The 15454-nt window shown below is 36.5% G+C and overlaps 2 protein-coding genes across 2 annotated transcripts; one reads left to right on the forward strand and one right to left on the reverse strand.

Annotated features, from left to right (window-relative positions):
- The first annotated feature begins 265 nt into the window (after window positions 1-265).
- Window positions 266-13882, forward strand: LOC132294453 (DExH-box ATP-dependent RNA helicase DExH9). Its single transcript, XM_059792321.1, has 15 exons — window positions 266-496; window positions 791-1060; window positions 1343-1543; window positions 1685-1903; window positions 2406-2744; window positions 3185-3289; window positions 3440-3550; window positions 4114-4364; window positions 6309-6432; window positions 6521-6803; window positions 6884-7038; window positions 8200-8349; window positions 8457-8689; window positions 11882-12146; window positions 12824-13882. The coding sequence occupies exons 2-15, from the start codon at window positions 803-805 to the stop codon at window positions 13100-13102; spliced, it is 2973 nt and encodes a 990-aa protein (XP_059648304.1). The 5' UTR covers window positions 266-496; window positions 791-802; the 3' UTR covers window positions 13103-13882.
- Window positions 13883-14171: 289 nt separating this feature from the next.
- LOC132294455 (uncharacterized) lies at window positions 14172-15137 on the reverse strand. Its single transcript, XM_059792322.1, has one exon. The coding sequence runs from the start codon at window positions 15054-15056 to the stop codon at window positions 14562-14564; it is 495 nt and encodes a 164-aa protein (XP_059648305.1). The 5' UTR covers window positions 15057-15137; the 3' UTR covers window positions 14172-14561.
- Between the last annotated feature and the right edge of the window lie 317 nt (window positions 15138-15454).

The raw sequence follows: 15454 nt of genomic DNA on the forward strand, positions 1-15454 counted from the left end.
CCCTTAGTGTCTCTCCTAGTTTTGGTCTTGCTTAAACCCCTAGGTCTTATAATGGTGTTGCTCATGCTTTGGGTAAACATGCCCTTAAATCTAAATCTTCTGATTTCAGTTGGGAGGTGTGGCCTATGTATGGTTGAGAAGGATATCCTTTCTCTTCTTGGTTAAGTCCTATTGTTTTTGTTTTGTGATTTTTTAAATAACAAAAAAAAAAAAGAAAAAGTATTTTCCTTATCAAAATACCACTAAACCATTATCTTCCTTTAACTCATCCGAACATAATTAACCCCAATCATTTCTTTTTTTTCCCTCCTTGTCCCTCCAAATCATCCCATCCAAAACCCTAGAGGAAGAACCTTCTAACTAAACCTACGTAATTTGACCTAGCTAGGGTTTCAAACTTCGACTTGCTTGTGAAACCTTGTTTTCGCGCTTCTCTGCAATCCCCACGTATTGCTTCTCTGCTTGGTTGCCGAGGATTTATCGAAAAAAGGAAAAGGTATACCAATATGCAATTCTTCTCTTATTATTATTATTTTTTCCTTTTCCTTTCTCTCTATCTAGTTATCCATTGTATATAACGGTGCGTTATACTTAGCTTAGCTGAAAATTTCAGTTCCCCCAAACTGAAAAGATCAAAATTAAACAAAACATAAGATCACACACATTACAGAATTTCTGAATTAACTTTATTATGTTGCACTTCGATTGTTTATCGATTCTACATATAGATGTATGTCTGTAGTTGTATGATTGTATTTATGCATATATTTATTTGTATTTGGTGATGCAGTTAAAAGCATTCATGTGTTCAATGAAGAGGAAGTCGGTAGAAGACCCATCTGAAGAATCTATACCTCCACCAAAACAGCAGAGAGAGAACGGTAGAGTAAGCATGGATGAGCCTGTAGCATGTGTGCACGATGTATCATATCCTGAGGGTTACATTCCTCGTTCTTCGGCTCCCTCGAATGATTCAAAGCCAGCAAAGGAATTTCCTTTCACTCTCGACTCCTTTCAGTGTGAAGCAATCAAATGTCTCGACACTGGTGAATCGGTTATGGTAATGTATCTTGTCAAGAAAGAGATTTTTTGCTGTACTATGTGTGCAAATTACTAATTATACAAAAAAATTGATAGATACACCATTGAATTGGTTACGGTATTGTATCTTTTCAAGAAAGAGATTTGTTTCTTTACTAAGTTTATACAATTCCTAATTGTACAGAAATTTTAATAGATATTCTATAACTTCAAGAAAGAGATTTGTTACTGTACTATATGCTAAAATTACTAATTATACAAAAGTTTAATAGATATACTATTACCTTTTCATATATTGTAGGTATCAGCTCATACATCAGCAGGGAAAACTGTTGTTGCATTATATGCCATTGCTATGTCATTGCGGAATAAGCAAAGGGTGATATACACTTCACCTATCAAGGCACTGAGCAACCAAAAATATAGGGAGTTCAAAGAAGAGTTCTCGGATGTGGGTTTGATGACTGGAGATGTCACCATTGAGCCCAATGCTTCTTGCTTGGTAGGTCACTAGGTCTGGTGACTAATGGTCATGTTCTGCTTTCTATGCTAGCCTAAAAAAAGTGTCTTGACTTTACTTATCAAAAAAAAAAAAAAAAAAGTGTCTTGACTTTTGGGTCGCTAAGTTGCAATTTGGTTTCAGGTCATGACTACAGAAATCTGGCGAAGTATGCAGTACAAAGGATCAGAAATTATGCAGGAGGTAGCTTGGATTATTTTTGATGAGGTACATTACATGCGTGATAGGGAAAGGGGTGTGGTATGGGAAGAGAGCATTGTTATGGCTCCAAAGAAGTCCCGATTTGTATTCCTTTCAGCAACGGTGCCTAATGCAAAGGAGTTTGCAGATTGGGTTGCAAAGGTGATTTTAATTTGCTTATATTCGATTAACACCAGTTGAGTTGAGATAATTTTGGATGCTTATTATATACTGGATTCAAGGTTGCATTAGAGATTACAAAGAGTGAAACATATTATTTGAGAACACAGAGTAAGATTGAATAATATAATTTGTATTTTGTGATAACTTTCAAGGACGTAAAAGATTAAGTTGATATATATTGTGTGGTAAATATCTTATTTCTAGTCTGTCCTTTGAGCTATAGATGCATGAGTCATGACTTGGATATAATTCAGTATCTTATGTGTGAAATGATGACAGCACAAACTTCTGGCATGATTACCATTGTAGGAGTTAAAGTTAATTTGTTTACATCCTTGCTCAAAGGCTGTTGGTTTTGTAACTTTTAGAAGTGTCTGCACTTCTTATCCTGTATGACATCAAAAAATTTATTTGAATTATTTGTTAAATGATAATATCACTGCTTAATACACTGGTTTTAATATTAATTCATAGAATGCAGGTCCATCGGCAACCATGCCATATCGTTTATACTGACTATCGTCCAACACCACTTCAACACTATATGTTTCCTTCTGGTGGTGATGGTCTGTACTTGGTGGTAGATGAAAAGGGAAAATTCCGTGAGGATAGCTTTCAGAAAGCTTTAAATGCTCTTGTTCCAGCTAGCGAAAGTGACAGGAAAAAGGAGAACGGGAAATGGCACAAGGGTTTGGTGGTCGGTAAAGCTGGTGAAGAGAGTGACATTTTCAAGATGGTGAAAATGATCATTCAGCGTCAATATGATCCTGTAATACTTTTCAGCTTTAGCAAAAGAGAATGTGAATTTCTGGCAATGCAGGTACAGTTTCTTTTTGTATTAAAATGTCCATTTTGAGAAAGGGTTCAGTGTATCTGTGTTTTGTACACTGTCCCTTTTTCTTTTCTTTTTTTTCACATGTAGCCTTCGCTTACAAGTATTATTAGATAAGTATATGTGCTGAGTGAATTAATTCAGTCATGTCATTTAAGTTATCTATATAAATCAAAGGTGCACTGACTCCTTGACACTGCATACGTGGTGATCCACTGTAAACAGGGATCAATTGCACTCATGTTCCATTAAAGATTAACATAATGACATCTTAAACCTTTTGATTACTTCTTTTTGGAAAAAATGAAATAGATTTTTAAATATTTTTTTTTTCTTTATCCGTTTGTGATAATTCTTTAGTATTTGTTTTCTCAAATTTTGGTTCTTTCAATGTTAAACATGTGACATTATTTTCTTTTTGGCTATAGATGGCAAAATTGGATTTAAATGACGACGATGAGAAAGTGAACACAGAAACTATCTTTTGGAGTGCCATGGACATCTTATCAGATGATGATAAGAAGCTACCACAGGCAAGATTTTATTCTATTTTTGTTCCGTGTATGTGCATATGTGTGTAAATGAAATTATACAACTCCTTTACACTGTCTTAAATGCAATGCCGTGGAGTTGTCCTTTTCTGCTTGACTCATTCTATTTGATGAACTTTTGACTATTCCCAGGTTTCTAATATGCTACCCCTCCTGAAACGTGGAATAGGTGTGCATCATTCCGGTTTGCTTCCCATACTGAAGGAAGTGATTGAGATACTTTTTCAAGAAGGGCTCATCAAGGTTGGGAGGAAGAAGTTATAAATCTGTTTTTGATTGTGGGATTGTGTTATTTTTGGTTATCATAAATGGTTTTCCCTCTTCCATATCATTAACAATTTAACATAATTAGGTCAATCAGATTCCGAGCTATTCTATATATTCTGAAGCTTGAAATTTGTTAAAATTTCTACATGATTTAATATGATGAGGAGCGTAATATTATACATGAGTTAATGCATCGTGTGGGTCTTTTTTGGCATTGCTTACCTCTCCAAAACCTGGTCTTGTTTATTGTATCTTCTCAATTGTAACCAAGACCAATAGAGCAATTTCTAGACAAGATTAGGCTCTCTTACCATAAGACATTAGAATGATTCTAATGAATGTAATAGGGTTTATTTATTTATTTGGAGAGGTAGAATATTTTTGCTAATATGAAATATTATTAGCTGTAAACTTGTATTATTTTATTTTCTAGCTTTTTGCATTTGATCACTCTGTTCTGGTATTAATATTATGTTTTACTGCAAATTTGCTTCAAAATTTATTTACTGTTTTTGTCATACTGAAACGTGTTTGTTCAGTGTTTGTTTGCCACAGAGACATTTAGCATTGGTTTGAACATGCCTGCAAAAACTGTTGTGTTTACAAATGTTCGCAAATTTGATGGAGATAAATTTAGATGGATATCTAGTGGGGAGTATATACAGATGAGTGGTCGTGCTGGACGTCGAGGAATTGACGAACGTGGGATATGCATCCTCATGGTGGATGAGAAGCTGGAACCTTCAACTGCTAAAATGATGCTTAAAGGAAGTGCTGATTGTCTCAATAGGTGTGTTTTACTTCTGCTGCTTTTGGTGCGGCATGATTGGCAAAGCAGCCTAATCTATATGATTATGTTATTATAAGGGAAAAGAATCGTACTTTAGTTTTCATTTATTGTTTTAGTTGGTTATATTTCACCAGTTTATTAGGGAAAAGAATCATACTTTAGTTTTCTGTGGCATTTTTTGGATTTCAGTTTGTTTGTAGTTTTGGTGGACTCTTATTAGTTTTGCGTTTAAAGAACTTGTAGTTGTTAGCTCAGCCAGTGAATGTCACCAGAACTTTTGAATGCATGCCCTTGACCCCTGTCAAAATTTTAATGGTGGTTGTTAGCTATATTAAAACAAGCAAGTACATTTAGAAGAAATACCTGCTTCTTGTTTATAAAAGTATTGATGAAATATTGTGGGGATAAGCTCTGTTGACTAAATATTTTGCTGGGACATCTTCTCGTAACACCCTTAGTTGAAACCGAACTTGCTGCCTGATTTAGGTGTTTTAATTTTCTACCGCTTGACATTTGAGCTAGGGCTGATGTGTTTCAAGTTCTGCTTAGTTCCTTGGAAGTCATTGCAGTTAGCTTGCAACTCCCGCACTTGATTTCTTTTTTAAATGGCTACTATATAATTGCAAAAGGCAAGTTGAAGTTTTTCAAATAAATGCACATATAGAGTCCGTGATACCTGTTGAAAAATAATGAATTGGAGAATAGATTGAAGAACCTATGTCATCATGAAGTTATGAAAGAATGTTTAAGAAGTGAAAATATATTGAGATGAAATCATTTCACTCCTCAAATTTGGAGGGATCCTCTGATAGTTTGCAAGAAGAACTCTCTATTGCATAAATCTATGAAGGTTGAAAACTGTCGTGAACTTAAAAGGTTCTAGAGAAGTTTCCGCTAGTGTTTTGTTGGATGATTTGGCTCTTTAAAATATTTTAACATGGTAATATTGAAGGCAAATGAGGGTAATACTAGGGTAGAGGAAGACCAAAGTTAACATGGGTAGAGTTGGTAAATAAAGATATGATAGCATGTGGATTGGCTGAGGCTATGGCCTTAAATAGAGGGAATGGAAACATGAGATTCATGTAGCCGACCCCAAATCATTGGGAAAAGGCCTGGCTGCCTGGTTGTTGTTGTTGTAATATTGAAGGCAATTATGAAATGTTATATCACTGTGAGATTGATGTGGGGATCTATAAATTTTTCAAGAGAAGTGACATTATACTCAAGTTGATTCTTTCACGCTAATGTTTTGTTGGATGATTTGGCTCTTTAAAATATTTTGACATGGTAATATTGAAGGCAAATGAGGGTAATACTAGGGTAGAGGAAGACCAAAGTTAACATGGGTAGAGTTGGTAAAGAAATATATGATAGCATGTGGATTGGCTGAGGCTATGGCCTTAAATAGAGGGAATGGAAACATGAGATTCATGTAGCCGACCCCAAATCATTGGGAAAAGGCCTGGCTGCCTGGTTGTTGTTGTTGTAATATTGAAGGCAATTATGAAATGTTATGTCACTGTGAGATTGATGTGGGGATCTATAAATTTTTCAAGAGAAGTGACATTATAGTCAAGTTGATTCTTTCACAAGTATGCACAAATCCAGTTTGAATGTCATCGGTAGTGGATAGCCACTCTCTGAATGTATCTGATTGGGCAAGCTTTAAACCTGGACCAGGTTTTTATTGTGAATTAGCACCAAAAGAAACAATTGGCTCTGCATTCTATAATCATATGATCTAACTTAAAGAAACAATCCGCTTTGCATTCTGTAATTATATGATCCAACTTTTTAGTTATTCTAGTGTTTTTAGAAAAGATTATCACTTTAATCATGAAAAAATGAAAACTAAATGAGCAGTGTTCACTGTTCAGCTATTGCTAGGATTTATTTTTTTATTTTTTTTTTTACGCTGACACTAAATTTCATGCATTTCAGTGCCTTCCATTTAAGCTACAACATGCTTTTGAATCAAATGCGATGCGAAGATGGTGATCCTGAAAATTTGCTTCGTAACTCATTCTTTCAATTTCAGGCTGATCGAGCCATTCCTGATCTTGAGGTCAGTGCATTCTTTGGCTTCTTTCTTTTCTTTGTCCTACTTCAAATTATATTAATTATTTAATGATTAATTTTTTTTTTTTTTGCAGAAACAAGCAAGGGAACTTGCAGAGGAGAGGGATTCAATTGTAATTGAAGAAGAAGATAGTTTGGAAGATTATTACTCTCTGTTGCAGCAGTACAGAAGTTTGAAGAAGGATGCCCGTGATATTGTTTTTTCTCCAAGGTACTGCTTGCCCTTCTTGCAGCCTGGCCGGCTTGTATCTATACAGTGCTCAAAGAATGATGAAAATTCCCCATCTTTCTCCATTGAGGACCAGGACACATGGGGAGTGATAATCAACTTTGAAAGGGTGAAAAGCCTTTCTGAAGGTAAAAGATGGTTTCCATTTTAACTTTCTACTTCTCCATTCTGATTGTCTTAAATTACTAATATTCAATGCATGATTTAGATGATGTGAATAAAAAAACAGAAGATGCAAACTACACAGTGGACGTCCTTACAAGATGTGCAGTTCGCAGGGATGAAGTTGCAAAAAAAACAATTAAGATTGTTTCATTGAAGCAGTCTGGAGAACCTGTTGTTGTTTCTGTTCCTATCTCTCAGGCATAGTCTCTTAACTATTATACTACTCACTGATACTTGTTTATCTGTTCATTCTGTTGGAAATTGCCATGGATGTAAGTTAGGCTTTCTATTTATTTTCTGCGTAATTTTTCTAGCTAATAGTGGAATTATAATAAGTTAGAACCAGTTATCAAATTATTTGACAACCTGCTCAAGGTCCTCTATTTTGGTTGGGAATTTTTCTAAATACCATGTCCAGTTAGCTGAGATCTCTTTTATTATAGAAGTTTTTTGCGTGCTAAGGTCTCTCCAAGGTGGGGCGTCTTTGCATGATTGGCCCTACATTGGAAGATTCCAACGATAGATAATCTTGTGAGGAGAGAGAAATTTCTTCCTAACTTGTGCTGTATGTGCAAGGAAGCACCGGAGTATGTGGACTATTTTCTAATTTTTTGCCGTGACTGGAGTGATAAGGGTTTTATTATTAGCTTTGTTCAGGATGACGGGTGTTCCCAAATTTGTGAAGGCTTTATTTTGGAGCTTGAGAGGGTGGAGTAGGGAGGAGAGAAAAGAGGCCCTGGACTGCTGCCCTGCTTTATCTGATGTGGTGGATTTGTAAGCGGGGAAGCTGGCATTCATTTCAGGGAATGGAGGGTCCATTAACGGTGATTTTTCTTTTTTAGCTGTATGCAGGGAGGGTGAATCATTTCCTCGAAGGTTTTCTGGATACTGTAGAAAATGCTGATTCCTTTTTGTTTATAGGTTATATGGGTTTCTGTATCTAGTGCATGTATATGGATTGTGCTTATATTGGTAACGCAATCCTTGTCAAAGAGAACAAAAGAAAGAGAGGAGGGGTCTGTGGTGGGTTGGTGGAAGGAAAGAACCCATGGCTCCCGAAAAGATCAATTACTTTTTTGGAAAGGTGTTTTTATTTTTCATTGATCAATTTTTATTATTATTATTATTTTTTTCATTTGAGTGATTATATTTAATATCTCAATGATATTAGAGAAGGTGGAAACCTGAATTTCTTTCTCTTTTTTTATCTTGTGTCCTGCGCTGTAGCTGGTGTTGGGTGTCATAACACAAAATCTACCCAGATAAAACTTCTTTTATCTTTTTTGTATTGGTTATATTTGACTACCTTCAATTTAATATGGCCATCATAGCTTACTTGTTGAAATTTTTTATGAACAGATCAATAGTTTAAGTAGCATCCGTTTGATCATACCAAAGGATCTCTTGCCATTGGAGGCTCGAGAAAATACCCTGAAGAAGGTGTCAGAAGTTCTCTCAAGATTTGCTAAAGAAGGGATGCCACTCTTGGATCCTGAAGAAGACATGAAGGTGCATCACACTTTTTTCTCCCCAAAATGGGAATCTATACATAATATAATTTTCATCTGCATCTTTCTTTCGTTTAGTTTTCATCCTTTTTACTGCAAAATTTTCAGGTTCAAAGTAGCTCATACAGAAAGGCAGTCCGCAGGATAGAGGCTTTAGAGAACCTGTTTGAAAAGCATGAAGTTGCAAAGTCGCTGCTTATTGAGGAAAAGCTCAAAGTCTTACACATGAAGAAAGAACTTACAGCCAAGATCAAATTAATTAAGAGAACAATGCGTTCTTCCACAGCACTGGCTTTTAAAGATGAACTTAAGGCGAGGAAACGAGTTCTCAGGAGGCTAGGGTAAGACATTTTTATATGTTTCAATTTTATTTTTATTTATAATTACCAGGGAACCTTTTACTTATCAAAAAAGAAAAAGAAAAAAAAGAGGGAACCTTTTTCAGCGGCAGTATTTTTGCCACAGTGCCACTACATGATTTGAAGGCTTAGCCATTTTGCTTTGACACCTGTATAAGTTCTGGGATCTGGAAATTGGAATCCTCCTCCTAAGGGGTTCCTGTTCTAAGATCCTATTTGCTTTTTTTTTTTTTTTTGGACCTTTCTTCAGATTATCAATCAGAAAGAAGTGTCACTCCTCCTATAACAGTAACCTTTTGTAGTCATATCTTTTTAGATTTGAGACTCAAAACTTTTTCAACTATGACTATCCTATTAACTATCAAGGATGCCAAATCCTTTTGTCTGTTCCGACTTTTTCCTTCCTTATATTTGAGATTCTGTTCGTGTATGTCTTTTTCTATAGTGGTATTGATGGAGAAGGATAGCTTATCCATAATGGTTGTTAAACAGCTAGTGTCCCCTTTCCCTCTCCCCCAGAAAGCCTTCCTAGATATTTGACACTGGAATGTGGTTTTAGATGTAACCACAAAATGATTTTTTTTTTGGGTTAAATGCTCCAACACCCCCTGAGGTTTGGGTTTATTGGTCTCAGATTAAACCTGAGCAAAAGTTGCTATGTTTGGTTTAATTTGCCCTCACACCCTTGATAAAATTAAATGCCTAAATTACCCTCCATCCCCACTTCTCTCTACCCACCCTTGATATATATATATATATATTACTCCACCACCATGACGCCCCACCTCTCCCCACCACCATAATTGCCGCTCGCCCCTCTCTCTACTACCATCATCAACTCCTCTCCATCGGCGCCTCACCCTCTCTGTCTACCACCACGCCATCAGCTTCTCACCAACTTCTCTCCATATATATCTCTCTTACTAAGATAAAGAATGAAGAACACAGAAAACAACCAAACTTAAGTGCTAAGTTCTTAAATTCTAAATTATATAGTATTTTGTCAAATATTTGGAACTGCAGTTGGCTTCCATTCTAAAGATTTTTTCTTCAACTTTCCATCCGAATAATTTAATCCAAAGCCACTTAGAAACAATAGATCAGATCATCAGAGTCTACTAAATCAAATTGATACAATATACATATTGATAGAATTTTGAACTCACCAAACCCATTTACAAACAACAATACAGAGCCCAATTTGAGTTAATTATGAACTCATGAAATTGATACACCGGTGGTTGATTCCGAGAAGCCGAGCTTGCTTTTGGGTCTGTTATAATGGAGCACACGCCGGAGATGCCAAGCTTGCCTTCGGGTCTGTTACAATGGAGCACACACCGGAGACACCGGATGGTTGGTCGTTGATGTACTCCGGTTAGATTGGTCACCGAATCTCTATGTTGAAGCTACACCTGAGAACTTCGCTGGAGCTGAAGCTTTCTCTATCTTTCCATGGTTCAAAACTCGCTGGCAATGGTTCAGTAACCTTCACCATAGTGGGTCGTGGTAGTTTTGAGTTCACTGGTCTGAGCTGGGATTTTCCGAGTGTGGGTGTTTGCTTAAAGCTCGCCGTTGGTTCAGTTTAAGCTTGGTTGTTTCTGTTTTACTTTGTTTTGGGTCGATGAAGTTCATCGGAAAAACTTGGTTTGGCCGAACTTGGTGTTTGCCGGATTTAATGGAGGAATGAATCTTGGCCGGCGTTCATGGATGTTGCTTGCTCTGTGCTTGTCGCCGAGTGGGACTCTCTCACTTGTGTTTGTATATATATATTGTAGCTTACTGCGGCTCACCACACATGGATGCGGATATGTGTGTGTGTATATATATGTAGTATATATTTATTTATCTCGTTTGGCCCAGCAAGCAAATGAGTTTTCCCAATACATGACACTTATTATGGGACGGAGGTAGTATATATTTATTTATCTCGTTTGGCCCAGCAAGCAAACCCAGTCTCACTTGAGTTTCGACTACAGTTTTTTCCCTTCTGCACCGCCATTGTCAACACCGTCAAAGGCTTCAACATCAATGTTGCCTTTGCCTTTGTCGTTCAATTTGAAGTTAAAGTTCTCTCCAGCGACGGCCATGGTAGCCTCTAGAGATTTTCTACGCTAGTAATTTGGGTGATATTTGGCCCATGGGCAACAGATCAGTTGAATCGGAGACGTCAGCCAATTCTATCTATCAAATGAAAGGTCGAGTGGTTCTATCCTTTCTTTCTCCCTAAGGAAAAGGATCAGGTTGATGATGTGGAAGAGGGACTCGTTGGCAGGTTTGGCCTCGACAAGAGGTGTACAGTGGTGTCTTGGCGTAGAGGTGGTTAGAGAGAAAGTGGGGATTGAGGGTAATTTAGGTATTTAATTTTATCAAGGGTGTGAGGGCAAATTAAACTAAACTTGAAGAGGGTGTCATAGCAACTTTTGCTCAGGTTTAATCTGAAAGCAATAAACCCAAACTTCAGGGGGTGTCGGAGCATTTAACCCTTTTTTTTTTTAATGTTTTTAATTTATCGTAGTTAGTGAAACCTTTGTTCTCGTTGATCTCCTACTATTTTTTTGATATGCTTCAGTTTGGCCTTCTCTTCTCCATAGGACCATTAAAGTTTCAAAGTTCATCAACCAAAAGAAAGAAATGTCTGTGCACATGTAATAAAGGAAAGGTACTTCCAAGGTATCTGAATAATTCGAAATGGTGATAGAAGCTATATAACACGTCTCTGATTGCAGAATATTGCGATCAGGTTTTTATAATTGCATTGGAAATATTGGGTTGAGATTGATTTGCTATATTAGTTGAAACTTTGCATGTTATACAAAATAAACTGGGCCACTATATCTAAACTCTGTTGGAACACATCATTAATTAGTGAAAAAGCCAATTATATTCTTGTTTGCAGATCGTAAAAATTATGTCCAACAAATTATAATTTATATTGTGCTGCAATTTAACAGTAGGAAATGATGGAGCTGATTCCCAATCTACTTTCCGGTAATGCTACACGGCCGCCTTGTTTGTAATCTTATTATATTCCCTACAATTACCAAAGTTGCAGATTTACTCTTTCCATTTCTTCTGTTCTCTAAACTGTGATTCCGTTCTCTACTTTACCGCAATTGCATTGGAAATAAAATGAAAATTTTGAAGAATTGCTTATAACGGACTTATCTGCAGGTATGTTACAAGTGACGACGTTGTGGAGTTGAAGGGTAAGGTCGCTTGCGAGATCAGTAGTGCAGATGAGTTGACTTTGACTGAACTTATGTTTAATGGGGTTTTGAAGGACATAAAGGTAGAAGAGATGTTATCTCTTCTCTCTTGTTTTGTGTGGCAAGAGAAGCTTCAGGATGCTCAAAAACCCAGGGATGAACTTTATTTGCTCTTTACACAATTACAAGATACAGCTCGCAGGGTCGCCAAAGTTCAGCTTGAGTGCAAGGTATCTGTGGCTCTTCTAGGTTTTGTTAATATGTATGCATGTTGCACTCTCTATTATGGACGGATAAAGTAATTTGTTGTGTTAGGTAAAGAAAAAATACTGCTCAAGAAATGAAAGCAGTGATGAAGTAACTAGGAGCTTATAAGAAATGAAGACGTGTCACAGTTCCTATTTATAATTCAATTGACGCTCTTTATTAAATACAAGAGTTGGGTCTCTTTCTCAGTGTTGGGGTTTTCTTTTTCCTTTGGGTAGTGGAGCAAAGTGTATATTTGTGGTTTATTAAAAGAACTGTAGCTATTAGCTTTAGTGGTGACCTCAAGATGGAATGTGAATTCCTGGTTGGAACATGAGTATGTCTATAAACAAAATAATAATAATAATAATAATAATAATAATAATAAAAGAGAGAGAGAGAGAACATACTTAATAAATGAAATTATGCAATTACATGTCTTACCTTTCCCAAAAAAAAAAAAGGAACAGACTTAATATATGAAATTCAGCAATCAAAACTAGACTGTCCAAACAAATTATATTATTTCCCTTTCTATATTTCACTTTGGCATCCCTCTTGATAACTGCATATGATTTAATCATGTTGATAAATGTTCTTTTACTTTTAATTATGCATTATCAGATTTTTTTTTTTTTTTTTTTTTTAATGCCTTCCACAGATCCAAATTGATGTGGAGAATTTTGTGAGTTCTTTCCGGCCTGATATCATGGAAGCTGTGTACGCTTGGGCGAAAGGGTCCAAATTTTATGAGATTATGGAAATCACACCGGTTTTTGAGGGCAGCTTGATCAGAGCGATCAGGAGACTGGAGGAAGTTCTCCAACAGCTAATACAAGCAGCAAAATCAATTGGAGAGACAGAACTTGAATCAAAATTTGAAGATGCTGTCTCCAAGATCAAGAGGGATATTGTCTTTGCAGCATCTCTCTACTTGTAGTTCCTTGCAGAAATATTTAAATTATTTCGCGACACTGGCAATTGGCACAAAACAGAGGGGAGAGAAAATTCTTCCCTAGAAAACAATTGGAACCAAACCACAAGAAGTGTAAGAATAGTTACTGGTTATAGAAGAGACGAAGGAGATGGGTTTAGTCAAGTTTTCTGGTGCATATCAAGCTCCCGTAAAATTTGCTCCTTAAAAGTATCTCTCGATATTTATTTTGTGCTACAAAAAAGATGACGAAGCGTTTCCCTATTTTAAACAAGGATCCCCTTTCTGAGTAGGGATGGAAGATGATCCTCAATATTCAATTTGGAGTCCACGGCAACAAAACAAGGATCCCCTTTCTGAGTAGGGATGGAAGATGATCCTCGATATTCAATTTGGAGTCCATGGCAACAAAATCCAGAATGGATGTTTTGCTCCCATTCACCATTGACCCTTCACTTGTAGCATATTTCTTATATAATGTGTGGTGACAAATCTATTTATCAGCATTAGTTTCTCAAAATCTTTGTTATTTGTGTAACCCTAACAGGAATTCGAGATTGTGCTTCTCTGGTTTTCTTATACAACAAAAGTACCTTAAGGTTTTGTTCCTGAAATGTTCCTAATTTTCTCTGTATTTGTAATTCTTGTATGCATAAGTTCCAAATTTTTGGTGTTTACAGGTCGCCACTAAATCCCTGCCTGGTGTAAATATTTTTCTCACTTGTTTGGTGAGGATCTTTATTGGTTATTTCTTCTTTTTATATATGAATTTTTGCAACTGCTGTACACCTTTATTGTGATTTAAGATGATATTACTTTCCCATTCCCAAAACTAGAGTCAGAGATGTAAATTGGTTTTTTTTTTTCTTTTTTCGCATGCACCAATATTTTCATTTGGTGGTTTTACATAATTTTGAGTTGAAACCACTTGAATGAATGGGGGAGAATGAGAATCTGAAAAAGCAGTAGGTGTGGTAGATAGAGCCAGCCTTGGAAAAAAAGTAAAACAATTCAGCTATATGTGTGTGTGTGTGTGTGTGTATATATATATATATATTGTATGTCACTACTAACATTTCTTAATTTCAACAAACATTGCACAAACTTAAACTCCATTTACACCACTATTTGACCCCCAACACTCAATAGAGACCAAGCTCCTGAAACTTCAAAGCAGAAAATAAAACAATCCTGACTGACACCGCCTCCTTTATGAAAGAAGCTCACGTTGACACCCTTTAAGAAATCAGCACTTTTTTATGCAGTAATCAAATTATTGTTGTATAAATATTACTCTACTAGTTGCTCCTCAAGGACACATATCATATCATGCGCTCAGCACAATTAAATCTAGTTTCAACACGTTACTTCCAGCGTGAAGTAAACAAAGAACGCTGTAGCGTGAAGTAAACAAAGAACGCGCTACAGCAGAGGATTCAAACGCTGGCAATTTGACTCTTACATTTCAGTGAACTTCTCTGATGCGAAAACAGGGACAAAAACAACGAATCAGATGGATACCGATGTCAACCACACATCCGAAAAGCCCAGCCTCTCTTTCTCTCCTAACTGGTGGTGCAACAGGCATGCCATACGCTGGGTTCGGAACCATATATTGTTGATAAGAAGTGATGCTGGTGGTGCTGCTGATGGATAACGTTGGATCTAGTGGTTTCAACTCGGGAACAATCTCTTGTGGAGGAGGTAACTGAGCTTGACTTGAACTGGCAAAGCCTAGAAGAGGTGGGCTGATCTCAGCTGCCAAAATGGTGTCGTGACTCTGCCCGTAATCGAGCCAGGGAGGCAAGGGCGGAGCCGAGGGCTGAACCGGGTGGTAAGAGAAGTGACAATGCCATGGTGGTGGAGGATATTCAATGTCATGGCTGTTCTTTCTTTTCTTCTTCTTCTTCTTCTTTCTTGACCAGAACTTGAACTTCTTCACTGCTTGGATCATTTTCATGACCTCCTTCAGTATAAAAAGGGAGAGAGAGAGAGATGTAGATTAAGATACTGAGAATTTTGGTTTTAATGATAGGAGCCAGAATGCAGAGTGGTAAAGGCGCATCTTTGAAATAAAGGGCTGTGGGTCCGGAAGGAGCTTTAAAAGACAATAATTCAAATCTTATGACCGTTACTTTTCCATTAGCCCACCGACTTCCAAAGAATTCTCTCTATTTCTTTTATTAGAAAAAAAAATAATAATAATAATCAATTTCTTGTGAACCCTTTTCATTGTAAGTGTATGTGTGTGTGTGTATATATATATATATATATATATATATATATGTTAGTGTCGCATTATTAAACTTTTGCTTTGTAAATTATGATAAAATTCTCAACTAATCTTCTTTTTGTTAT

This window comes from Cornus florida, unplaced genomic scaffold, assembly GCF_030987335.1.
Source record: "Cornus florida cultivar Cherokee Brave unplaced genomic scaffold, ASM3098733v1 CherokeeBrave_3.0.0_Hap2_Chr02, whole genome shotgun sequence".
In the NCBI taxonomy this organism is placed as follows: Eukaryota; Viridiplantae; Streptophyta; class Magnoliopsida; order Cornales; family Cornaceae; genus Cornus; species Cornus florida.